The following is a 24419-nucleotide window of genomic DNA, read 5'->3' as shown; positions in this document are numbered from 1 at the left end:
CTGTCAGTGTGTGAAGGTTTCCAGCCCTTCTCTCACTCCTCTCCCCATCTATCCTCCCGTGCAACACAGCAGACCTTCTCCTGTCTGTACTCCGTCCCACCCGCCTGCACCACCCCCTCCTCTTCCTCCTCCTCTTCCTCCTCCTCCTGCTTCACGTTGCTTCTTCTCCTTGCGACGGCTACCGGGACTGCCGACAGCCAGGGCCGCGGTCACTTCAACGTGTATCCGCTCAGACAGACAGAGAGAGAGAGAGGAGCGGTGTATGTGAACGTGTGTGTGACGAGAGAGAGAGAGAGTGTGTGTGTGTGTGTGAGAGTGAGAGTGAGAGTGAGTGAGAGTGCGTGTGCGCGCAACCGGTCCATCCGTGTTATTTCTCCCACCATCCCGCCTCGTTCTTCCGTCATGACGCTGGAAGCGATCCGTTACCGGGCCGGGTCTCTGCAGATCCTCAACCAGCTGCTGCTGCCACACCAGACCTCGTACGATGAGATCCGCTCGGTGCAGGACGCGTACGAGGCCATCAAGTCCATGAAGGTACGGAGCCCCTTTCTTTCTTTCTCTCGCTCTCTCTCTCTCTCTCTCCACCCCTGTCCCCCCTCTCTCGGGGATTTCTCTCCCGCTTGCCAGCCGACCCGCTGCATGTGCATTTATTCCCGTCGTGCATGCTATTATTTAATTTTTTGATCGGGTCTTTTGTGCTCCCACCGCTGCACGCATGTGTTGCCATATGCTTTCCGCCGTGCTCCCGCTGTCGGCCCGTATTTTTGTTTTGGATGCACCTGCAGCACCCGCCATCTACCCCCCCGCTACCATCCTTTATATATAGTTTTCACATTATCATGTGCGAGCGCGACTAACTAAGCATCTGCACACAGCCGCCCACCCGTGGAATAATATGCCCCCCTCCTCTTTCTTTGGGAGAGATTATTGATGAATTATTAATGACCTTTGCCAGGGTTTTTGTTCGCGTTTGGGTCTTGCGATGCACTCGGTGACACTTCCAGCTCGTTTCTCCCTCCATACCTGAAGGCCTGACACGGAGAGATGCTCAGAGAGTTGCATGTTGTTCAAGTTCTCCAACTGCTGGGGACATTTTCAGGTTTCTCTGCTGAGCAGATATTCACTCTTTTGTCCTCCCCGGGTGCACGCACACACACACAGACAGCAGCTACACGTTTGATCGCGTGGGTGTGTGTGTGTGTGGGTGTGACAGAGTGAAGGAATGTTCCATAAGCAGAGAGGGTGATGTCATGATAATAATGGAGTCTAATGGTAGAGAGAAGACATGGAGACAGATGATATCATTTTGGTCTAAGCTTTTTGGCTCAGTGATCACCCACTCACAACTCTGTGGTGGAAAGAGATTAATACTCCTCACTGAAACTGGGAGACATCTGTTAGAAGTTGGCATAGAGAGCAAAGATGAAGACCACCATGTGATGCTGACTCTCCTCCTCCTCCAGGTGCGGGGCGCCCCGGCCATCGCCATCGTCGGCTGTCTCAGCCTGGCGGTGGAGTTGCGGGCAGGCGCCGGGGGTGACGACCCTGTGACCTTCATCAGGGAGTCTCTGTGTCACCTGACTTCGGCTCGGCCCACCGCCGTCAACATGGGCCGCGCCGCCCGCGAGCTGATGGAGTTTGCCGAGAACGAGAGCATGGAGAAGAACTCGGAGCAGCTCAGAGAAAGGTGGGCCGGTTAGACGGAGATGACACACACACAGCGGGCCGCTGCACATTGTTTGTCGGTTGGTGTGTGTGTGGTCATTTGATTAATTGAAGGACTGATTAAAGGATGGGTTTACTTATTTCACATTAACACTCACAGACCCTTTCTTAATGCTTGTTTAATGTAAGTGATGTGATGGGGGACTAGATCACAATCCTTGTTCCATGGGGGGCGGGGGGGGGACATGTTAACATTCAACCACAGCTACTATGAGGCTTCAGCAATTTAAATCAAGTCAAATCAAATGGGTGTCTTATAAGTTTCTGTATTTTACTATTCTATTCATTTACATTTTTTTATTAACCCATGACTGGAGCGCAGCAAAGAAACAAAAAAAGACATTTTTGCACTAAAAAGACAGTAACGCTGTTGATTATTTGGGGCCTACTGCAAATGTTTCCCGTGACTCCCCCTCGTCTGTGAACGAGGGCCTTGTTTAGAGCACACATTTAATTTATTAACTTCTAACGAATACCGTTAGCAAGCACAGGTGAATGTACAGCAGACGATGTTTGCTCCAAACTGCTTTGCAAGTGTTTTATGAAGAAGATAACTCATTCGCATTGAAAACATTAGTTAGGATTAGGATACACCCAGTGAGTTTTAGAATGTAAATGTAAATGATTTGTTTTCAAGAAAACTCCAGAGGACCCTTTGAAGATAAATGGACACTCTGTCAGCAAACACTGAGCACTTATGGGTTGCTTGCTCTTGTCATATAAAACATAGACTGTGAATTGAAATGCTCTAAACTCCTTCCTTTCTTGTGCACAAGTTAGCTGCTGCGATGGCACTGTGTCTTTTTGAAAACGTTTTTTGAAAGTTATCAGATCCTGAATAGTGTTATTTTAGCAGTATTCATTTGCTCCACAGGACTGTAGATTAGAGCTGCACATGCAGGCAAAGCAGGAAAGGAGCAGAACGTACAGTATGTGAAGTTTTGACAGGGATGTCGGTGTAAAAATACCATCCAGGACGATAGTGGCAGTCATGTTGGGACAATACCCCAAATTCGGTGTAGAGATGCACTGATCCAGGATAGATATCGGCTCGAATACTGACTTTATTAAGCGGATCGGGTATCTACCAGATGTGACCGATCCACGTTCGATACAGTGTCTCTCTCAATGTCGATATGAAAGCCGGTGTTTCTGATAGGAGTTACAGTCATTTAGTCCCAACTCCACACCACCACAGTCCCTCATGTTGGATCACATAACAATGATTCAAATAAGTTCCACGCAGAGAGGCACACCGATTCTTTTAAATGTGTGAAAAATAAAACATCTGTGTCGGAGCGGGAATCGATATCAGCAGACGCCCTGAGTTGAGGGATCGGAATCTGTATCCGAAACTACTCTGAGCTTCCTCTCATCAGAAGCAGTAAATGTGCTGCTGGGGGATGAATCTGCAGCAGAGGTGTGGGTCCTGTACCTGTACCAGAGAGAGCATCGCTCCATATATGACTTAGTGATACTGGAGCAGTGGAGTGTATGAAGTAGCACGGACACGTGGGTCTTGAAGCTGAACTGTGGGCTAGTCTCAGAAGACTGTTTGTGTACACTTTGTGAAACAGATGGCTGAGAAACTGCTGAGTGGCCCCAATTATGTAATGGATTGATACTGTAATTATAGAGAAAGATGACAATGAGGAACAATATGATGCAGACGATGAGGTATAGCAATAAGAACATGATTATGGATTAGAGAACGAGGCGCAGAGGAACTGAAGTCAGGACAAACAGCAACATGGAGACATATTGTAACTGCAGACTTGATGGACACATTAAGTCCACAGTGGCAGATGGAGCCTCTTCTCAGTTCCCACCTCTTCTGCCCCCGCCCCCCCCCCCCCCCCGCCCCTCCTACAGTGTAATTGCCTGGATCGAAGACATGCTGGAGCGTGACGTCAATGACAACAGGAAGATCGGTAACTATGGCGCCCAGCACATCCTGTCTGGCGTTCCGAGGGCCTCCGTGACCATCCTCACACACTGCAACACCGGCTCGCTGGCCACGGCTGGATATGGGACCGCACTCGGTAAGAGCGGAGCCCCGGCGCGGAGAGAAAAAGAGGCTGAACTATTTACGGCACCGACTGTGTAATAATCACTGCGTGCTTGTGTGTAGGTGTGGTGCGAAGCCTCCACGCACTGAGCAGGCTGAAGCGCATGTACTGCACAGAGACGAGGCCGTACAACCAGGGATCCAGACTGACGGCCTATGAGGCGGTAGCAGAGGGAATCCCGGCTACGCTCATCACAGACAGCATGGCGGCCCTCACCATGAGAGAGATGGACATCACAGGTGTGTGTTTGTGTGCGCGGTCTTGTCTCCTTTGTCCTTGTTTTCCCAAACGTCCCCTCTTTTTTTTATCAGCACTAACTTTCTTTCCGTCGTGTTCTGCCTCTCAGCTGTGGTGGTGGGTGCAGACAGGGTGGTGGCTAACGGCGACACGGCCAACAAGGTGGGCACATACCAGCTGGCCATTGCCGCAAAGCACCATGGGATTCCCTTCTATGTGGCCGCGCCCAGCACGTCATGCGACCTGAGCCTGGAGAGTGGCAGGGACATCATCATCGAAGTGCGTCCCCCTGAGGAACTCACCAGTATAAACGGAATCCCCATCGCTGCCCCGGGTGAGACGTGTGGCATGTTGGTGGTTTTCTTTGCAGAAGAAGTCACAAATGTTGTTTTTTAGAAGTATAAAATGACGGGAGCGGGTACAAACAGCGAGTTCAGCAGAGGAGAGCGATGGGAAAACTCTGCGGCTTGGAGAGATGGATCAGCGTGGCCCAGTTCCAATGTTCCCTAAGCACTGAACCCTCACAGACTTTGATTGACGTCACTTGCGGTGTTCGTGTCAGAGTTAAAGAGGGTGCAAGGGCTCCACATGCTGCATGAGGAAGGGGGGGCGGAGGCATGTCTCTAGCCAGTAAAGTCCTTGCTTTTATCCAAACTTGCTCATGAGTGCTCTGTCAATGTTTTTTGGGGGTTTTTAATTAGTTTGATGCCTTTTTATTAGATAGTGACAGTAAAGAGATGTCAGGATGTTGCAGTTCATAGTCGGCGTTTCCCCCGGCCATTGTTTTTAACATTGGAATGCTATGAATTGTGGGTAAGTCCCCCAAGAAAGTCTGCATAATTGAGCCCTTACAGACTTATGCATCAAAGTCTATGAGTCCATAAGAGGGAACATTGGGGTCCAATCCCAATGTCCCCCCGAAGGCCTTAAACCCTGAACCCTCAGGGACTTGCTGACATCACCTGGTGAGTCTCCATGCTTCCACTGGTAACCCCGTGTTTAATGCTATGAATTTTGGGTAATTCCCTTTGGCAAAGTGTTCATGAAAAGCTTAAAATGTCCGAGAGAGAGAGAGAGAGGGAGGGAGAGAGAGCGAGCGCTCAAACACTCGGCGCTTTGACAGTGGGACTAAACCCTGAGATTGGGCCTGCGTGCGTGTTTTAGGTTAGTTTGTTAGCGCTGAATTGAGTCATTTGATCTCTAATTACGTTGCCAGAGCAGAGAGGTGCTCGGTGACATCGCAGTAATTAAAGAACACATTTAATGAGCACAGTGGACCCCGGAGGCGAGGAGGACGTGTGCTTGAACATTACGTTTCCGGATAGCTTGTGAACTTTCTAGTACTAGTAGGATAAACGGTTGACTGGGATAGCTTAAAGTACATACACATGGTCGTGTAGATGAAGGGGTGCTTGAGTTCATGTGCTGTGGGGGTACCACTTATCTAGAGTGACCTCGTTTTGTAACCGGGTCCCTTATTCCTGACTGCAGGTATCGAGGTGTGGAACCCGGCGTTCGACGTGACCCCTCACCAGCTCATCACAGGAGGCATCATCACAGAGCTGGGAGTCTTCCTCCCCTCTGAGCTCCAGGCGGCTCTCACCGGCCGCCTCACTGCCCTCTAGAGCCACTCAGCCCCACCTGCTGGTCCGTGTGCACCACTGCACCTTAACGTCACACACTCTAAGACACTCTCATTTCATCACAGAACACACACACACACACACACACACACACACACACACACACAGTCATTGTTGTGGTTTAGTTTTGGTTAAAGCACAGTCACTGTTACATGTCAGTGGTGCACACAGAAGAAGAAATGTTCTCACACACACACACACACACACACTGCAGGGAGTCGAGCAGACACATGTGCAGTCTCCCCTTTCTTTTATGTCCCTCTTTGTTTTCTGTGGTCTTACCATTTCACCTTTTCCATCCCATCTTTCATTCTCTCTTGCCGCATCTTTTCTTTTTCTAAGTGGCTTCTTCACCAACAGATGGCGCTCAGCTAGACTCGATCCCATGAATTCTATTTGGCAACAAAAGAGGAAATTCTTTTTACTTTTTAACTACAAACAAACGAACTTCCAAAAAGTCTTGTTTCTTTAATTTTAGAGTAGTGGTTTTTATCAGCCATGGTTTCTAAAATGCTGCTTCCCACATGTAAATATACATATTCTTGCTGGTAGTGTGTACATAATGTAGTAACCTAACCCCTGCTAGTGAAAGGCACTGCTATTTCTAACCAAAAATGTGGTTGTTTGAAATTCAATTTGACATAAAAAAAAAAAATGTTATATTAACATTTATTTTATTTTGTTCTGCGTAGAAACCTTTTGTAGAGGAATAATCCAAATTTATAGCTCATAAATAACTTTTCACGAGCAGATTTTAGGGAGATGAACAATAGTATTTCATTCTAGCTCTTTACCCCGTGCGGCAAAATTTAGAATTTCCCCCGTAAGTCAGCTGAAGCCTATGATGGCTGTATTTAAACCTCACTCCTTTTTTGTACCTTGCTGTTCCCAGTTCTGTATCATACCACACCTGTATTCTCATAATGTACTTATATATATATATATATATATATATGTAACCATAATTATTTTTAGCACCATACAGATATTCACCATGCTGCACAGGGTGCTCTGTAAGAATGGGAGGGAGGAAAATTGTGTCATTTTTGCCATAACAGCTTTTGCTGTGATCTCAGAGGTCTGTTATGCTGTTGTATTTGTGTAATACAGGCATCACCATTAAAGGAAGAGTTCACCCCAAAATGAAAGTTTGGTCATCTGCTCACTTGCATGTCAGTCAAGACTTAACTAATGTTTGTGCACAACAAAATACTAGCATCAGGCTTATCTCAAGTTACTTTCAATAAGTAAAATTTAAGAAATATAATCAAACAATAACTTAATACCTTGATATTTGTAGACGCACTCTACTGAAGGGTGTGCTAGATTGGAATCAGAACGATAGAGAAGTGTCATTCAACTCTTGACTTTCACGTTTTCGCTTCTTTCAGTTCATTTTTGGCTTTACAGCCTTTAACTTTACACTTCGCTCCTCAACCTCTTTTTTTAGTTGTAATGTTCTCAATGACAAAGCTGTGGTAAACCCGTTTAGCACCAAACAACTGACGGACACAGTAAGTGACTCACTAGCTTACATTCTCCTCAGGAGTTGGTGGAGACCAAATGAGAGCTGAATTGACCGTAAATATTGGGCTTACATTTGTCAGTTAGACACAAACATGACTCCAAATGAACGGTTATGTTGCTCTGTCACCACAGGATATGTAGATAAGCAACTGTTTGCTAACATGCCTTAAAAACTTTATAAGGTGGTACTATGTCCATGTTGTGCTGCCCCCAGGTGGCCAAAAAAAGCAATTAATACTGGTTTAAAGCTCTTGACATTATACAGGTCTTTCAAAGTGTTTAGCGAAACAAAGGCGTGTATTTTATTTTACTTTTTTTTTTTTTTAGATCTGTGAAAAGATGGTCTTGGCTTTAGTTACTCAGAAGTTGATGAGATGAGCAGAAGATGACTTCATGTCTTTATTTTGAGGTGAACTATTCCTTTACGATTGTGGGGTCTTAACCACACGGCCTATCCGTGTGCAGAGAGCTCCGCAGCACCAACAATCAGAATGTAATATTCACATCATTCACTTTGTTTTGTCAGGACAGATTTCAGAGACTCTGTCACTTCTTGCCTTTGTGCTCTGTTCAGAATGTGTTTCCACTCTTTGGATTAATCCTTCCTCATAACTGAAACGCTGTTTTACTCCAGACTGACTTCATGAGATGAGGGCCGTGGGCGGTCGAAGACAGGTAGACATTAAGGACTACACAAGCGGCTTTTCTCTCCATAGTTTCCATTTCCAACCCTTTCAGCTGTGAGTTTAACTCTTCTAGGTCCTGAAGATGGTGGAGAAAAATCTTCCGAATGATCCGATTCCTCTAGTGCTGAAACAAGTCGGTTATATCGGTCATCAATTGCAGCCCTACCTATATCATGCACACGTTGCGACTTTCTAGTTTAAAATAACATTGCAGCAACCTGTTTTAAAACCTGACATGGACCTCCTATTTACCCATAACCAGTAGACTATTATTGTGAAAGGTGTATGACTGAGTTCCTGCAGTTTTGTCACCTGGTCAGTGATCATGTAATTCATTTGTTGTTCTAAGAGGCTCCTTAGAAAAGTCTTGAATATGTCAATCTGTATGGGACACACCTACTCGCTGCACTGAATGTCACAGGGCCAGACTAGGGCCTTACAGGTGCAGCCCCTCTGTCCTTCCTTCACCCTGGTTTATATCATGTAGCCAGACCGCCATCTCGTCAAGCCCACAGATGTCTGGAGAAGAGCTTGGTCAGAGATCCGGGAACATTAGTCTGCCTTCTGACCTCACACACTGCCCTTGTGGACTTTGTCATTTACTTAATTCATTTAAACAGGTGACAAATACACGGCTTTCCCTACTCTACAAGACCACTGAGAGTTCCAGAGAAAATACCCTAAAGAAAAAAAAGCTAAATGTCAATACTAATTGCTGTATCCATTGTATCATTGTCCATATCTTGCTGTAATATAAGCTAATTTCTTCCTTCGCTTTCCATCTTCCCCCTCTTAGTTTGTCCTCCGTCCACCCATCAAACCTCAACTCGCAAAGATGCTGTTAGGTCACACATGAGCATAAAAGACACTTGTGCATTTGACTATTATTTATTTTGTACAGTTTAAGACATTCACTTGTTTGGGGGAAAAATGTAGACAATGTTCCAGACGTATGTAGCAACTTTGTGGCCGTCAGACCCGCCAGGTATTTCTTTCTAAATCTTTAAGAGGTATGAGATTTTTGTTTGTCTGTACATCATGATTATAACTGTTAGGCTGTGTTTTTTTTAATTTTATTTCATGACATTGTGATTCCTAGTAACTAGGCCATTAGTACACCACACTGGGGAGGCCTCCTCAACCATACACACTACCTCTCCGTCTTGCTACACGGACTCAAACACTGAAATGCATGAACACATGCATTTAGGCTGCAGCAAAGCAGATTGTAGAAAAAAAAAATCTGGACTAAATGTCTCCACATCTCACTAATGTTTGTATCTTGAACCCAAAGTGACAAATTATTTGTGGCGGTGCTTTTAGTTTGCCAAAGTATCCTAGATTTAGGCCAATGTGTAGTGTTGCAGCTGAATTGTTTCTGCATTATGCTATTTTTTACATCATGCTTTTAAAGCAGCAGCAATATACAGTAGTACTCTGTTTAAAAAGATGTTCCACCAACCTCCCCTCAACACACCCAGCCCTCCCCTAACAAAGGTGCCAAAATTCTGCGCTGCTTGCCACGTATTTTCCACTTTGATTTAATTTATCAAAGCAGGTGTGTGCGTATTATTCTCACGTATTAGTATGGCCTGCAGTTACCATGGAAGGAGTGTTGTTCAGATGGCCTCTTTAAGTGCAAGTATGTCATTGTTGTTCTTGATAATCACTTTATCTGGTTTAATTTTGTAATGTGAAAATGGTTCAAAACTGGATTTTTTAAAATATATATATGAACATGAATATAATGCTGTAAAGTGCAGTCATGAATTAAGAGATGTCTCTTTCACATCAATAAAGTAAAAAGAATAAAACCACGGTGAAATGAATGAGTTGTTTCTGTCTCAAACACACTGTTATATGAACATACGCTGAGACGCCTGCAGGTGGCGGCAATGCAACACAGACGGAAGACAACTACTATTCGAAACAACGAAGAAGAAGAACAGCTTTCAGTATTTCCGGTTAGCAAAAATGGCTCAAGGTACGAAGAAGTTTAAAACTCAGCGGCCAGGAACCACTAAAAAAACCCATCAAAACAAGCCGAAAGGACTGAGGAAAGGAGGTATGAACTAAACATCTCCTGTTGATTAAATATGTTGCCCAAAAGGGCGCGAAAACTATTTTTGTCAAAACAGCATCAACACGTGACCAGCATGAAAACAGCTGAACACGTTACTAAAGTGACTTGTGTTTGAATATTTTAAATATCAAGCTGAAAACATATATTAGGACATGTCTTGTGCTCCTTCCTTCAAAATACTGTATTCACTAAGAAGCTCAGCGACTGATTTAAGGAAAACCCTTTACGGCATATGAGCTGTGACGCAGGTAACGTTTTACGTTAGTTGTACCGTTGAATACTATTTAACAGTTTTCACTGAAAAGTGTTCATTTTATTCTGTCCACCCTGTAAATGCCAGTCAATGTAGATACGGTATTAGTAGCACAGCAACACCATAAAATCAAACAATACCGTAATCTAAACAAAAACCTCCAAATTGACCACAGAGGACATCTTGCAGGGCTGTTGTAGTGAGAGTAGACTGCAGTAGTATTTCTGATTAAATTTAACATGACTTTCAGACCTGACTGTTTTTAAGACGGTGAATGTATGTTTTTATTCTTTAATTGATTTAAATGATGTTGTTTTCCTTTGTAAAGGGAGAATCATTGCACCTAAGAAGACTCAAGTCGTTGAGCAACAGAAGCTGAAGAAGGTGAGGACACATTTAAATATACGGGTCAATTTCTGTCAGTCCATCTCCTTCAATCTGTTATAAGAAGCTAACGGTAAATGCATCAGTGAGCCTGACCGATTACTATAATTAAACATGACCTCCCCTGCTGCTCCCTTAAGGGTCTAGAGATTGCCATCAGGAACAAGATTGAGAAGGACGTGACCCACAAGGCGAGCTTATCCCTCCACAAGCCACTGAGTGTGGTCAAAGGAGCCGAACGTAAAGGCAACCCAGGAGCAGCCCGTCCAGGAACCAGCTCCAAATAGGGCTGGATACGCAGACCTGAGGTTGAGCGGGCTAAACCGCAGATCTTAGTCATGGGACCAGTGATCTACAATTGTTCCTCTGATTCATATTTAGGATACATGCCAGCGCTGTGTTGTTTTTATCCCTGAATGTTTCGGCTGACTTCAAGCTGAAATAATCACAACACTTCTTGCACAAATGCTAATTATTTGCTTTTCAGTTTACAAAGAATTGTATAGATATCATAGATTCACATTCTGGAAATGGCATGTGTCACTCGATCATGGGAGTTACATAAACCTCCAATAGGGAGCGCTATACAGCTTTATTGACTCTCACAGAGTTTCTCGTTTTGTTTGCTTGTTTTTTGTTGTTAAAATCTTGACTGAAACCAACATCAGAAACCATGATGTTATGACGTTTGGGTTGTATCTGTAAAACGAGTTCAACATTCTGTTCTATGATTGTACAGAAAACAATGAATAATCAGAGTAAACGACTATGAATCTTAAACCTGTCGCTGTCGAGAATCCTTTGAGATATGTTTGTGTAAATATTGAAATGGTTATTATTTTAGATTAAAAGACTTCACCTAAATTAAAGCTCAGAGAGAGCTATAGCACGTGGATTATGTTGACACAAGTGGCTTTCCCACATGAGCCCGTGTGTTTCAGTGGTTTATTTGACTTTGGAGCCACTGAGAGCCCAGCGCTCCCCAGGCAGCTTCTTTGCTGAATATCGGTGACAAAAAGGCTCGAACGAGTGATTAATCTGTAGGACTCTGCAACATTATTTTGAGAGTGGATTCATATCCACAGAACTAGCCACTTGCACCGTGTACCTACATTACCCACAATGCATCTAGACCGGCAAATGTTTAGTCAGAGATTCAGGCGCGTTGCGTTAGTAGCAGCGTGTGGCCTCGATCGTCAACCAGAGATGAGGAGCGGGCTGCAGCGGTCTGGTAACCTTTCTAATGCCAGACCCCAGAAAACAATACTGCTGTTCATTAAGTAACACATGATGAGTTGTCTTTAATGAGGTGTTTATTTAAATCCTTCGTAGATGTCGCTTATAGCTTATGCAGTCTATATGTGGGCTTCATAATTGAGGTTTATATGTGAGACTTTTTAACAACAGCATGCATAAGGACGACACTGCCATACGGAAAACAATCACAAAACAAGCTAGTTGCTAAACTAAAATACTATCATAACAAGCAGTACAGATTCATCAGCAGCTATTTCTAAAGCCGGTCTGTGGTAATGAACAGTGTATGCTCAGAGAGCTTTGATGGCCTCCATGCACTGAGGGGAGCGCAGGAACCTCGGGAAGGAGTCTTTGGCCATCAAATTGTAGATTCTCTGCTGAGCGTTGTTGAACATGTCGGCACACAGAGAGTCCGTCACATTCAACAGAGCCTCCCGGGTCTCGGCGTCCAAGTTGACCTGAGTGGAAAAGGGATTATCAGAAGGAGCTCTTTTAATTCTAGTCGTCTCTTTATCCTGATTGCACACATCACATCACGCTCCTCTACACCGACCTCCTGTGGAGCGTCGGGGTTGATAAACTGGTTGTAGATGCTGCTGGACTTGGTCTTCTGCAGGTTTAAAGAAGTAACCCTGTAGTCCTCGCAGGCCAGCCAGAACTCAAGGTTCTCCTCACTGAACTCTGAACGCAGGAACTCACGAAACGCCTGCCGACCGCCTGGGAGAAGAACAAGGCAGAGGGAGGGAAACATGCTGATACAAATCGAGACAAGTCAATGTGAGAAGAAGGAAAAGCATGGAGAATTCACAAGAGTGGATTTATTGGAACATTTTTATGTATTTAATATTAGTTGATATAAGTGGGACTATGTAACTTGAGCATCACCAGCCAATCGGCACCCACGTGACATTTAATGGAAATAATGGTAAATGCAAAAAATGCGTGTAGAGAAGTCAGAGATCTGACTCGGTAACATCAGTTACACAATAGTGTCTAAGTTGAGTTTGCTAACATCAGCCACCAAAGCTACTGGTCATACCAGACCATCTACAGCTGAGCAACACACTCTGCACGAGTGTGTTTAATTGAGCAATGCATGTCTTGCAATACGTGTTTTTATTGTAAAGGAAATCAGCTTTTATTTGCAAGAACAAGAATATGCTATTTCTTCTTTTAAAAGACACATAGTGTTGCTTTAATATGGGCAATTTGTTATTTTTATAGTGAATCATAGTTTTGGTCAGTTCAAATTAGTTTTAGAGCAATCAAGCATTGGCGTTTGTATCACACGTTTCTATTGAAACATTACCCGCAGTAATATGCAGTCAGTTATTGCATTAAAGGATTGCACCTGGAGGACGACGTGACGTTCCTGAGGATTAGTGTCGTATAAACAGACGTGTACAGACATAAGTACTGCAAGATGTAAGTATGAAACTACCTGCTGTGCAAGCTTAACGCAGTGTTCCTCTTTAGGATTATACATGGAAGACATTTAGAAAACAAGCATTGGGTTTTTTTTCACAGCAGACATTTTGACTTGTCAGAGAAGCACAGGTGTTACTAGTGAGATTAACGATGGCGCTGTGCTGTTCAAGTGTCCCAGTGAGCTGTGATGGTGAGCCAGCACGCTTTATTAACTTTATCAGTTAAACTTGTGCTTTTCCTATACTGTGACATGTCAAAATGTCTTCTCTGAAACGTACCTGTTGTGCGTTATTGAAACAATGAACCCACTTTGGAAGCGGTATTAAAAGAAATAGTGGAAATAACTTTCTTACTTTTGCTGTTCAGCAGAGTTTCCAGGTCCTGGAGAGCTTTTCCATCCTGAACCCTGAGAAGAGAGACAGAAATGGTCAAAATTCAGCTTCACTGTGACAACTGCCAGATGAGTGGATCTAATAGTTATTTGAAATAAGAGTTTCAGTAGATTTACCTTTGCTTGTGGTGCGTTTCAGCCAGAAGGCTTAACTTCACCCGCATCTCTTTTGCCCTGAAACACACGTATAACGCTTCACAACACGAACTCTGCAATCAGGGAATCACTTATTCACATAGAAAACATGATGAACCGGTTGTGTTCTTACTTCTCCAGGCATGATGAGGGCAGGGAGGAGAGCCCTCTACACATTGAGGTGTGTAGTTGGAGAAAACCTGCAAAACTAAAATGAACAGCCTGAGCAGGGCTTGATCACAGGAGACGATTTATTCAGAGTTTATCAGTCAGCCTCCCAAAGTACAGTGTGCTGCTCTTATATATAACCCACCTGTTTGCTATCTGAGCTGTCAATCCGCTCCCCTCAGACCAGCAGGTGTAGAGACGGGAGCTGAATAGAAGACAATGAGAGAGGTGGTGTACGTGCTTACTGACCATGCAGGCCTTTCAACAAGAGATAGAAAGCAAGTCAGCACATATAATGGGAAAATTAAAGCTGGGGGACCTCTATTGTGTGTGTGGTCAGGCCTCAGTAATTGTCTTAAGTCCTAAACAAAAGCAAACTGAGTTTTAGATTATTTATCACAAGAGAATAAAGTGATGAGAGGGGAGCAGGTGGCCTGGCAACATCACTCATCTCTGGAGAGTCCGAGGTCTGCAGGATGGTGAAGTGAGTGTGAAATGTTGAAGGATAAGGATGTGGGCAAAATAAGACAAAACACCCAACAAGGTGAGTTCAAATTGAGTTCAGCACCTTTGCAATAACAATAATACCACTATATCGTTCTTCTTATTTCCTTCTTCTGACTTAAGTTGAGTAATTGAGTAATTCGCTTATGTGACTCTCAGCAGTTAATTATTGTATATCACCGCAAATGATGTTATATCATATAATATATATAAAAGAATGTCACTTTAAGGCATAATGTCAAATTGTGTGTTTGTGTGTTGTAATTGTATAGTACATATTAAGGGGTGCCCCTCCAAATCCCCAAATTGCCTCCTAGCTCATTATTGATTCTTTTATTTTTTGCACAGAGGCAATTTTGAAAAAGAGGTAAAAGCCTCTCAGTAGCATGTTGCTGTTAAAAGTCATGGAATAAGTTATTTTACCTAAAGCCGCCCTCCACCCAGAAATGAGTTTTACTTACTGGTCCTTCACTGTGCAGAAGGATTAATGTGTTCATTCTGTTTTCACAGTCAAAGATTCATGTTTTAATATGTCGTTATAATAATGTCTGGAGGGGATCTTTCAATACATTTACATAAAAGTACTAAGGTAAATATATATATACACATAATAAGTCAAGAACATAAATATAGAATAGAAAAAATTACTGTAGAATAGAAAAAGATAGACCCACTGTAAAACAAATACTATAAGAAATATGTACAGTGCGAAAGATTCGTGCAGGATTTGATAACGATTGTAGAGACTTCGCTCCGTCATTTATCAGTATTCATCAATAATAAACAATACGTGTCTGATACAAGACATGAGCGGTGGCCCACCATTGACTGTGTATGCGTACTGTGTCCTCCCACAGTGTCCCAGCCTGCACTGGGTGTTCACCCTCCACACACAGACACACACACGGATCTGACACTCGGCCGGCAGCAGGCTTCACCAGCGGGGAGGAGGCGGCTGTGTTTCTCTCTCTCTCTCTCTTCCTGCTTCTCCAACAAGAGTCGTTGTGAAATCTACCAGACGGAGCGACCAGTGGTGGTGCACACAGAACCCCCCACCCACCAGGGACCCGCTGAATCCAGAGGGACCTGCTCGTTTGTTTGGTGGCAAATCCAGTTTCAGGACGGAGTCGGGCCCAGTAAACTGAGCTCCGGACGCGCTGGTTCCTCTTGGGTCCTGACTCCGGACCCCCCCCCCCTGCGCCCTACCATGGGCCGCGTCTTGGAGATAAACAGACAGTGAGTGAGTCACAAAATGGTATCGTAGGTTTTGTGAGTAGACCGAATATATAGCTCGTGTCTACTGGATGGGGATCAATATCCGTTAATCCGCGCGAACTATAGATTATATTGAATAATTTCACCAAAGATCAGTTATTAATCCACTGATCGTATGTTTTGGCGACCCAAGAAATACCTCAGACCTTGAAAAACACGTCTTAATAAAATCCAGTGGTTGCGCAATAGCTTCATGTCTTAAATGTAGGGGGGTGGATAGACACCGAGACATTATTATAATACAAACCAGACCTCTTAAATCAAGCTTGTTGAATCGAATGGCTGTAGCGCCCTGCTGCCTTTATGCCCTATATATGTTGTAGGACAAAATAGCAGGAACACACTATAATCAGTGTAAACCAGCCAAATGTAATCTAGTCTAGTCAGTGGTCTTGGTTTATGACCCTTTTAAATTGAAGCCATGTCTGCTTGTGACCCTTCATCGCCCCGGTTGCATAAGTCTACTAGCTGTGGTCTGTTCGACCGGGGAACTTTATTCTTCGTTTTATCTGAATAGGCTTGCATAATTGTTGTCCCAAAAATGTGAAATTATCATTTACAAAATAACTTAAAAATTAAATTGGCATTAGAATCTCCTCATACTCCTCTTGGACCTTTTAGGCTTGAGGCTACTTTAGCCAACAGTAGCATAACTCACCCCAATCTCCAACTGAACCGTTGTTGGTCGAGTTGCATTGTGGGTAATGTAGTCACCAGGTTTTGACAGGGAAGAAGAAGGTGTAGGGAAAAAGAAAAAAAAACACAACCCTGGTTCTGCTGCATCCATTTTAATCCATTTTAATAAAACAGTGTGAGTCTGGCAATGTTTAAGGATTGCAATGTTAAATCAATTTACCCCTCAGAATCGGGAACCACTACTCTAACAATGTAAATGTGTTCACATGTTTCCATTAGATTGAAAAGTCATTGAATCATTTTGCTGTAATAAATAAGTATGTGTGTGTGATTAAGACACAGCTGTAAGGACCGCTCTGTGTCAGCCTGTGGTGATTGAATTGATGCCCCTGTATCCCATCAGCTTACTCTGACTGGCACCAGTTATGAGACCCCAATGGACCTGGTTCCCTTCGGCGCACTGCCAGGACAGCAAATCTCCTGGTCCGGACCAGGAGAGGGAGAGGCGCTGGGCTGAGCTGTTTGATCAGCTGGACCTCAACAAAGATGGACACATCGACATCGTCGAACTGCGGACAGGGCTGGCAGGCAGGGGGCTTTCCAGAGGCTCCCTGGAGAAGGTAAGACAGCGGGACACCTGTATCACACACACACACACACACACACCTGTTTGTTTACTGGAATACCTGGCAGAAGCATCTATGTGGGGGGTGTGGATATTACAGTGTATCACGTTAAACAAATACAGTTGATGACAGAGCCATGGTGGAAAGCAATGATATGGTTCAACCTGTTGGACATATGTCTGTCTCTCTCTTTGTGTGTGTTGTGTTTCCTTCACTAATATTAATCAGAGGACCCAATGACCCCTCCTCTCCACATCGGCTGTGTGTTTGGCACACAGTATGTGAGTGAGTGTGCATGTGTGCATCTCTGTGTATGTCCACGGCTGATCTTGTTTACTGCTGCACCAAACTGCATATTATTTTGGGTGCTCAAGGACCTCACGTGGTTGCGGTGATTCACACTTTCTCAAAACACCTTTTATCGCCTGTTTGAAAAACTGCCATTGATTGACTGCTGACTCCTCACTCACTACTCTTTTTATTGTGCCTGTAAGTATGTATGTACAATAGAGCAGTGGTCATTGCAGACAGACCTGGCGGAGATCTACTGAGTGCACATTTCTAGTTCTGTATGTAGAACCTACTTGATCCTTCTGATTTGCCGTTTCTGTTTGTGCAACAGCAGAAGCCAAGGACGCCAACAGCATAACTTTATTATGAATACACACAGTCTGTCTCTCTCCCGTCAGTCTGTCTTTGACTGTTTGTTTTGACAAAAAGTGTGTGGGTGGTCAAGAAGGCTCACTGTCACTTTATCACTTTCTCTCTCTTCTGTTTGTGTTTTCTTTTCGTGAATGTGAATATATTACTCATGTTGTGGGGACATAAACATCTTCACACGGCCAGATTGTGGCTTATTGGACTCTCCTCCCTTTTGTGTGCGTGCGTACACGCTTGTGCATGTAAAGGGCAGCTGTCTATTTTAGTACAAGGAACGGGACTTTGTAAGATGAGAACGATAACCTTTCTCTTGGTCCTACACTTGATCTCTTTTCACATATTTTGCATGTCTCCTGTTTTAATCAACATTCATGTTGTGTATTAGAAAACAGTTTTTGCCAAACAAAGTTACTTGAATTCGATTAGTTTCAGACGTTTCTTTAATCTCTTTTTTTTTCCGGAAAGGATAATTTAACATTTTGAGGAAATCTTAATTTTCTGGTTGAACGGACCACAACCAGTAGACAACTGGTGATGAGGGGCCACAAATAGACATAGCTTTGCTTTAGGGGGTCATAAACCAATAAGGTTAGGAAACCACGGATTTAGACTATGTCAGAGATTACATTACAGAATATTTAGCTGGGCCCACTTTTTCAATACTTTATAATAAGATTTCATGAATGGGACTGAATCATATAAACATTTTTAATAACGATACACTCCATTTAAATAACAATTAACAAATATATTCTGCAAATACAGAGCTACCAGCTGCATAGTGAATGAGAGAGTAAATATTATCGCATGTTCTTGGACCATTTGAATGTGTTGTGTAGTTCAACAGACAAATTAATTAAAATAACACAGAGTGTTCAATATTTCACACTTTTTTTAATAGGTCATTCCTCGACTACACCGCATGATGTAACATTATTTGTCCAACAGATGGCAAAGTTGCGGAGTATTTAAAGACCACAAACATGGAGTGCAATCTTGATCTTGTGGTATTTTGCAGCAGTCAGGGTCACCTCTGTTGTATTTGCGCTGATAAACTAGACAAACTTGTGATGTTGGACAGAAGGAATCATAGATTGCGTTTACAATAATCCAACAACATGATATGATGATCCTGGTGTGGATAGATTCAAACTAAATGTCTGTCCCTGTAAGAAAGAAGGGACAATAAGTTCTCTGACCAGTGAAATGCCGGCATATTAGGGTTTCTTTTAAAGCTTTTTTGCACTTGTCTTTACAACCTGCCAAATGCTCAGACATTTCTTTTTCATTGACCTGGCTTTTCTGTGTTTTCAGATGGTGGAGGCCGGAGACACCAACCAGGATGGAGTACTGGACTTTAATGAGTTCACCCAGTATCTTCGCAGCCATGAAAAAGAGCTCAAACTCATGTTTAGAAGCCTGGACAAGAACAATGACGGTCTGTAGCAGCTAACAGTTGCTGACACTATTACTTCAAAATGTTCATATTTGGATTACTCTCTTTTTCCATGCTCTGACTTCTCTCTTTCTCTCTCTCTTACTGCGTGTGACTGGCGGATGTTTGCAGGTCAGATAGATGCAGCAGAGATCCAGCACTCTCTACGCACCATTGGTGTGGAGATTAGCCTCAAGGATGCCACCAGGATTCTGCAAAGGTCTGCTAACAGAAGTTGATACCTGATTATACATCACATTAGGGTCTGTAGTGAGGACATCCACAAACTTGGCTTGGATGTTAACAACTCACAACACTGTAAATGCATGCACATTACCTCCGATATTTATAGACGCAATTATAGAAAACAAATTCCACATCTTCCGAAAACTGATCTGAGTGTGTTGAGTAAGTGGTTTGTCGTTAGAGTTTAACAGCTCTGTCATTCAAAGAGTTTGACATTCAGAGAGTGTAGATGGTTTCTTAAGCCTCATACATCGAAGCTTTGCATCCTGAAATGATCCGTCAATGTTTCACTCTTTCTAAATGCAAAAGACATTTGGCTAGATGAATGATCCTTTCCACCCTCCTTATGCACGTGTCCAGTCCATCCCTCCTCCCGTTGAAGTAATGGCACAATTACCCAGTCCGCTGAACTACATGCTACCTTTTCCAAAGTTATGATCAGGGCTTTCCTGCACCTGGTGCTTGAATGTTGAACTGCATTTTTGGAGCTCAATATTTGTTCTTTTACTTTGTGTAGCATTTCCTACTTCAGTGTCTTGAAAGCAGCATTAGTTTTGTAGATTCAGTTCCTCTGATAGGTTCGATTTTGGTAAGCCAAGAAGCGTCTTCTCATAAATTGTTTTACTGCCAAGGCATTACAGGATTCCTCACTGCGATTTCTAAATCATTGATCTTACCCGCTGTAACTCAGTGGATACCATAAGGGTTCCACTGTCTATGAATTTCATTACTTGTTCATGTGTTGGTCACTCAGAATGGACAAAGACGGTACCATGACCATTGACTGGGATGAGTGGCGAGACTTCTTCCTGTTTAGGCCTCTCACTAACATGGAGGACGTAGCGCGCTACTGGAAACGTTCAATGGTGAGGTCACGCACACCCGAACAAGAGCAGCACGGTGTTAAAGCATCGATTGCTTCAAGCATCTGTGAAGCAATGCTTGCGAAACAAACGCACATTATTTGCAGTATTTCCTGTCGTCTATAGTGGAACACTGAACACTCAAAGAGTTTGAGTTGTCACACGTGGTGTCTTTTTTTGTTCCAACTCTTTCTCTCTCGCTTTCTCCCCTTTCTTATCGTAATGTCCGGTCCTCATTCACTACACCACGGGTTCAGTAGATGTTGGATATAGGTGAGCAGCTGACAGTCCCAGATGATTTTTCTGAGGAGGAGAAGAAGTCTGGCTATGTGTGGCGGCAGCTGATGGCTGGAGCCTTCGCTGGGTCTGTATCTCGGACTGGGACCGCCCCCTTAGACCGCCTCAAAGTCTTCCGACAGGTCAGTCAGGATGATCTCATCTCTTAAACCATTCATGTGTGAAAGTTTTCTGTTTATTTTTGATTTGTGCTACAGAGCTTTGAGATGATCCTCTCTGACTCTGTTCCTCCAGGTCCATGGTTTCGTTGATTTTAAAGGGACTGTGCTGAACGGTTTTCAGTCCATGCTGAAAGAAGGAGGACTGCGGTCGCTGTGGAGGGGCAATGGAATCAATGTGCTTAAAATTGCCCCAGAAACTGCTATCAAGTTCGCAGCTTATGAAAAGGTGGAGTATAAATACTTGTTTATGATTACAACTCTCTCAAATTCAGTTTACTCTATTCCTTCCTTTGCTCTGTAACTTTTAGATCAAGAATGTGATGCGTAGCAAAAATGAGACAAGAAATCTGAGAGTTCATGAGAGGTTTGTTGCCGGCGCTTTGGCTGGTGCTACAGCTCAGACAGCCATCTACCCAATGGAGGTAATATCAGGTTAATAGGCACATAAAAGATAACATTCATAAAGTGTCAAGGAAACGCACGACGAGTGAAATTAATGACATCTTTTCTCTTTCTGTTCCTCCTTCTTGTTTTCTTTCTATCTCCTCTCTTCTCCACACAGGTGCTGAAGACTCGTCTCACACTTAGAAAAACAGGCCAGTACTCAGGAATAGCAGACTGTGCCAAACAGATCCTACTGAGAGAAGGTGTCGCAGCCTTCTACAAAGGCTACGTACCCAACCTGCTCAGTATTGTCCCTTACGCCGGCATCGACCTGGCTGTCTACGAGGTCAGAGAGACATAAACGCCCACTGCTGTCACAGTGCATCTCCTTAGTGTTTTCCTTCTTCTCACTCCCTCTATTCCACAGACTCTGAAGTTCGCCTGGCTGAACAGGAACAGAGGTTTAGCTGACCCAGGGGTCATGGTGCTGGTCGGCTGTGGTGCCGTTTCCAGCACCTGTGGACAGCTGGCGAGTTACCCGCTGGCACTGATCCGCACTCGAATGCAGGCACAAGGTTAGGATAACTGTAGTCAAACTAATACAGATACAGATGGGCGGCAAATTACAGGGAAAAAAAACGATGTACAGTCTGTTAGTTAAGTGCTGGGCCACAAGTCCTTCAGTTCTCCTTTATTATAGATTCTCAAAGTCCCTTGAACACTGCTGGAGGAATACATTCCGAAATAAATTCCTTCATCCCACACACTGTCAACACTTTAAACTTATCGAAAGGCCTGAGTTCTCTACAGTCACCGATATCAAGCATTACCTACTCCTATCAGCCCGACATTTTCTATAGATGTGCAGCTGGGTCTAGATCTGATAACGGCAAAGACCATTAATGAGGCCCATTTATACATGTTTTTCCTTTAATTTGTCAGCCACCTGTATGTCCAAAGGAGCATGCTAATTGTGCAAACCATAACACTGTAAGAGTATAAATTAACCAGTGATTTAGCCAAATGAATAAAGATTGTGTATACTGTAACTTTCTGATGACTATTTCCTAAGAATACATCAAGCTACTAGATTGACTTTCTACCTCCTTGTGAGCCATTGGCTTGTATCTAGCCTGTCCAGCTACTGTTTCCAAGGTCTTTGCCTGATATGCTTCAGAAAATGTTATTCCAGATCTATTCTGTCTTTCATAATACATGAAATGCCAGATTGTTAACCGCATTTGTAGTTGATGAGCTAAAACAAAAAAGAAGCAAAACCACCATGATGCTCCTTTTAACTTGGTTATACAAACTTACAATTAGAATCAAGGGCAAACATGACTTCATAATGTTGCCCATCTGTTTCTCCCCCCCGCAGCTTCAGTGAAGGGAGCCCCCAAACCCTCCATGTTGGCCTCGCTTCACAGCATCGTGACGCAGGAGGGTGTGGCCGGACTTTATCGAGGAATTTCCCCCAACCTGCTGAAAGTCATCCCTGCTGTCAGCGTGTCCTACGTCGTCTATGAATACACAAGGATAGTCCTGGGAGTGGACATTGAGGGTAGGAGGGGTGGGAAAGAGAAGGCGTAGAATAAGGTTTGATGGTTTGGGGTGGCTTTCAACTACAAGCACGTACAGATCTGTTGGCAGTGCATGAAGACATGGGCCTATACTGTGGATAAATACATGGTCCTGTGATCACAGGTGGTGAGTGTTCAGGATGAGGATGATAGGATGGAAAATCGACCAAAAGCCTCACATTTGGAGGACCTCACCTGAACCGGCAGCTGCTGTGATGAGTTACTTGTGTGATATCTTGCATTGCAGTGCATGCAGTTGTGTGAAAGCTAATCCACCAGCTTCCTGCTACTGCATTGACTTGGACAGATGAAGACTTGCATGATCTTGCCTGAGAACGAACAGGTAAAGGAGGCCATGTTACATTCCTACAGCATTATCTTTTTCTCCTAGGTGGTATATAGAGAAGATACAGGATTGATAGGAGGACTGATTCAACTTCCTGTTCTGTACGCGAGGGGAACCTGAAGTCGCTGCATATCGGTGGAGTGACAGAGTTCTGACTTTGAATGATAGTGTCTTAAATAAATGTTACAAATACTACAGTACAGAAATCATTTTAAAACAACAACAACAATGTCTGAACTTACCTCTCCGATGACGACTGAAACACAGGATGGTGAAAAAAAGAGGAGACGCTGTCAATCTTCTCTTTCCTGTGAGGATTACTACTGAGTAAAGCACACCAAACTACTGTATTTATCACAGGAGTGGAACTACCAAAGCCATATCAAGAAGCGTCGAGATTCATAGTTACCTCATATGCAAAATGTTCATGTTTTATAAATGTTCCTATGTTTGAAACACACTCCAGGGTCCAGTGCCACACTGTATTTTCAGAAACTGTGTGCACAATGTGCAGGTTCAACGCTAAGGTAAAGTGTTCGCTTTGTCATGAAACAATAAGAAATGAGATTTAATGCCAATGAACATTTTTGATGTGTCAGTATTTATTAAGGAACGTGCTAATGCATGCATGGTGCTGCTTTTGTTAAATAAATGCCATTGAGCTTTTTTTTTCTGAAGAACTGAAATGTTGGGACGTGGTAGCTTTCTGTAGACATGACAGCTTAATGAAATCACTGCACTGATACTTACCAATGTGTCCTTATTAATTGGCTTTAACTTTAGCTACCCAGCAATTGAAGCTAAGAACGTCATATTATTAGCTGCTGTTACACGTCTACTGGTTACACTCGTCGGCTGTGCAGTTTATTAATTATACAAGCAAATGCAACTACAATGGCAAAAAGCATATTCAGTTTGACCTCATGGTTGTCCAACAAATATGATTGGTCAGATTGTTCTGGGAAAGCTTTATTTTACAAATCTGTAATTTCCAAATAATTTCCTAAAGTGTCAGACATATAAATAATTGTAGATTTGCATAAGAGACAAAAAGCTTATTTAAGTTAATCGTGTTGACTCTGCTACCAATTTTCCTTACAGGGATAGATGTTACTATTATTAAAAAAACACAATGCACTGACTCAGATGATGTATGATGTCTTTAATTCGTTTGTAGGACTGCAAGTTCAGTTTCCCAACTTCAGTTGTTAAAATAATATGATTGCATTGTAAAATTGTGTCTCAATAATAAATGGCTCAATGCAAATAGGCAATTAAGAACTGTAAATATTTTTCAACAACTACAGGCCTGTCCTCAACAGTGTCTGGTCTACATTTCTCCTGCAGCCCAGGGGGTGGCGGTGTTTTTGCTGTATAACATTGGACGTCAACACCCAAAGAATGAGGAAGAAGAAGACGC

General features: G+C 43.3%; 4 protein-coding genes across 8 annotated transcripts; 3 read left to right on the top strand and 1 right to left on the bottom strand.

Annotated features, from left to right (window-relative positions):
* mri1 (methylthioribose-1-phosphate isomerase 1) lies at positions 1-6892 on the top strand. The gene is made up of 6 exons (XM_079158799.1): positions 1-534; positions 1464-1687; positions 3598-3767; positions 3857-4033; positions 4141-4365; positions 5523-6892. Exons 1-6 carry the CDS (start codon positions 403-405, stop codon positions 5654-5656), a joined length of 1062 nt encoding a protein of 353 aa, XP_079014925.1. The 5' UTR covers positions 1-402; the 3' UTR covers positions 5657-6892.
* A 2932-nt stretch (positions 6893-9824) lies between these two features.
* cUnh19orf53 (chromosome Un C19orf53 homolog) lies at positions 9825-11424 on the top strand. The gene is made up of 3 exons (XM_079159718.1): positions 9825-9952; positions 10552-10607; positions 10748-11424. The coding sequence occupies exons 1-3, from the start codon at positions 9862-9864 to the stop codon at positions 10892-10894; spliced, it is 294 nt and encodes a 97-aa protein (XP_079015844.1). The 5' UTR covers positions 9825-9861; the 3' UTR covers positions 10895-11424.
* A 500-nt stretch (positions 11425-11924) lies between these two features.
* On the bottom strand, positions 11925-15448 carry LOC306696516 (regulator of G-protein signaling 5). 3 transcript variants are annotated; one of them, XM_079160163.1, is made up of 7 exons: positions 15313-15448; positions 14132-14191; positions 13952-14050; positions 13801-13857; positions 13646-13698; positions 12418-12581; positions 11925-12322 (listed from the first exon to the last, which is right to left on the bottom strand). In XM_079160163.1, the coding sequence occupies exons 3-7, from the start codon at positions 13993-13995 to the stop codon at positions 12155-12157; spliced, it is 486 nt and encodes a 161-aa protein (XP_079016289.1). In that variant the 5' UTR covers positions 13996-14050; positions 14132-14191; positions 15313-15448; the 3' UTR covers positions 11925-12154. The 3 variants fall into 3 exon arrangements, with proteins under 3 accessions (XP_079016289.1, XP_079016290.1, XP_079016288.1); XM_079160164.1 differs by having other exon boundaries at positions 13952-14026; XM_079160162.1 differs by lacking the exon at positions 15313-15448 and having other exon boundaries at positions 14132-14571.
* Positions 15379-24163, top strand: LOC306696514 (mitochondrial adenyl nucleotide antiporter SLC25A24-like). 3 transcript variants are annotated; one of them, XM_079160160.1, is made up of 12 exons: positions 15382-15726; positions 16805-17021; positions 19002-19125; positions 19255-19342; positions 20123-20234; positions 20492-20650; positions 20763-20915; positions 20998-21111; positions 21252-21419; positions 21501-21648; positions 22452-22634; positions 23045-24163. In XM_079160160.1, the coding sequence occupies exons 2-12, from the start codon at positions 16827-16829 to the stop codon at positions 23053-23055; spliced, it is 1455 nt and encodes a 484-aa protein (XP_079016286.1). In that variant the 5' UTR covers positions 15382-15726; positions 16805-16826; the 3' UTR covers positions 23056-24163. The 3 variants fall into 3 exon arrangements, with proteins under 3 accessions (XP_079016285.1, XP_079016284.1, XP_079016286.1); XM_079160159.1 differs by having other exon boundaries at positions 15379-15730; positions 22452-24163; XM_079160158.1 differs by having other exon boundaries at positions 15381-15726; positions 22452-24163.
* Positions 24164-24419: the final 256 nt, after the last annotated feature.

Source organism: Pholis gunnellus, assembly GCF_910591455.1.
Source record: "Pholis gunnellus genome assembly, chromosome: 5".
Lineage (NCBI taxonomy): Eukaryota > Metazoa > Chordata > Actinopteri > Perciformes > Pholidae > Pholis > Pholis gunnellus.
This window is presented reverse-complemented; position numbering and strand designations above follow the sequence as displayed.

What these genes read in the sequence shown, in the direction of transcription:
- LOC306696514 (XM_079160159.1), top strand. Translation starts at nt 16,827, where the DNA reads ATGAGACCCCAATGGACCTGGTTCCCTTCGGCGCACTGCCAGGACAGC. An exon ending in GCTACTGGAAACGTTCAATG is followed by an intron (nt 20,235 to 20,491) that starts GTGAGGTCACGC and finishes CGGGTTCAGTAG; the next exon opens with ATGTTGGATATAGGTGAGCA. An exon ending in CAGCCATCTACCCAATGGAG is followed by an intron (nt 21,112 to 21,251) that starts GTAATATCAGGT and finishes TTCTCCACACAG; the next exon opens with GTGCTGAAGACTCGTCTCAC.
- cUnh19orf53 (XM_079159718.1), top strand. Translation starts at nt 9,862, where the DNA reads ATGGCTCAAGGTACGAAGAAGTTTAAAACTCAGCGGCCAGGAACCACT. An exon ending in GAAAGGACTGAGGAAAGGAG is followed by an intron (nt 9,953 to 10,551) that starts GTATGAACTAAA and finishes TCCTTTGTAAAG; the next exon opens with GGAGAATCATTGCACCTAAG. An exon ending in AGCAACAGAAGCTGAAGAAG is followed by an intron (nt 10,608 to 10,747) that starts GTGAGGACACAT and finishes TGCTCCCTTAAG; the next exon opens with GGTCTAGAGATTGCCATCAG.
- LOC306696516 (XM_079160162.1), bottom strand. Translation starts at nt 14,238, where the DNA reads ATGGTCAGTAAGCACGTACACCACCTCTCTCATTGTCTTCTATTCAGC. An exon ending in GAAACGCACCACAAGCAAAG is followed by an intron (nt 13,699 to 13,800) that starts GTAAATCTACTG and finishes CTCTCTTCTCAG; the next exon opens with GGTTCAGGATGGAAAAGCTC. An exon ending in ACCCCGACGCTCCACAGGAG is followed by an intron (nt 12,323 to 12,417) that starts GTCGGTGTAGAG and finishes TTTTCCACTCAG; the next exon opens with GTCAACTTGGACGCCGAGAC.
- mri1 (XM_079158799.1), top strand. Translation starts at nt 403, where the DNA reads ATGACGCTGGAAGCGATCCGTTACCGGGCCGGGTCTCTGCAGATCCTC. An exon ending in TGGATATGGGACCGCACTCG is followed by an intron (nt 3,768 to 3,856) that starts GTAAGAGCGGAG and finishes GCTTGTGTGTAG; the next exon opens with GTGTGGTGCGAAGCCTCCAC. An exon ending in GAGAGAGATGGACATCACAG is followed by an intron (nt 4,034 to 4,140) that starts GTGTGTGTTTGT and finishes TCTGCCTCTCAG; the next exon opens with CTGTGGTGGTGGGTGCAGAC.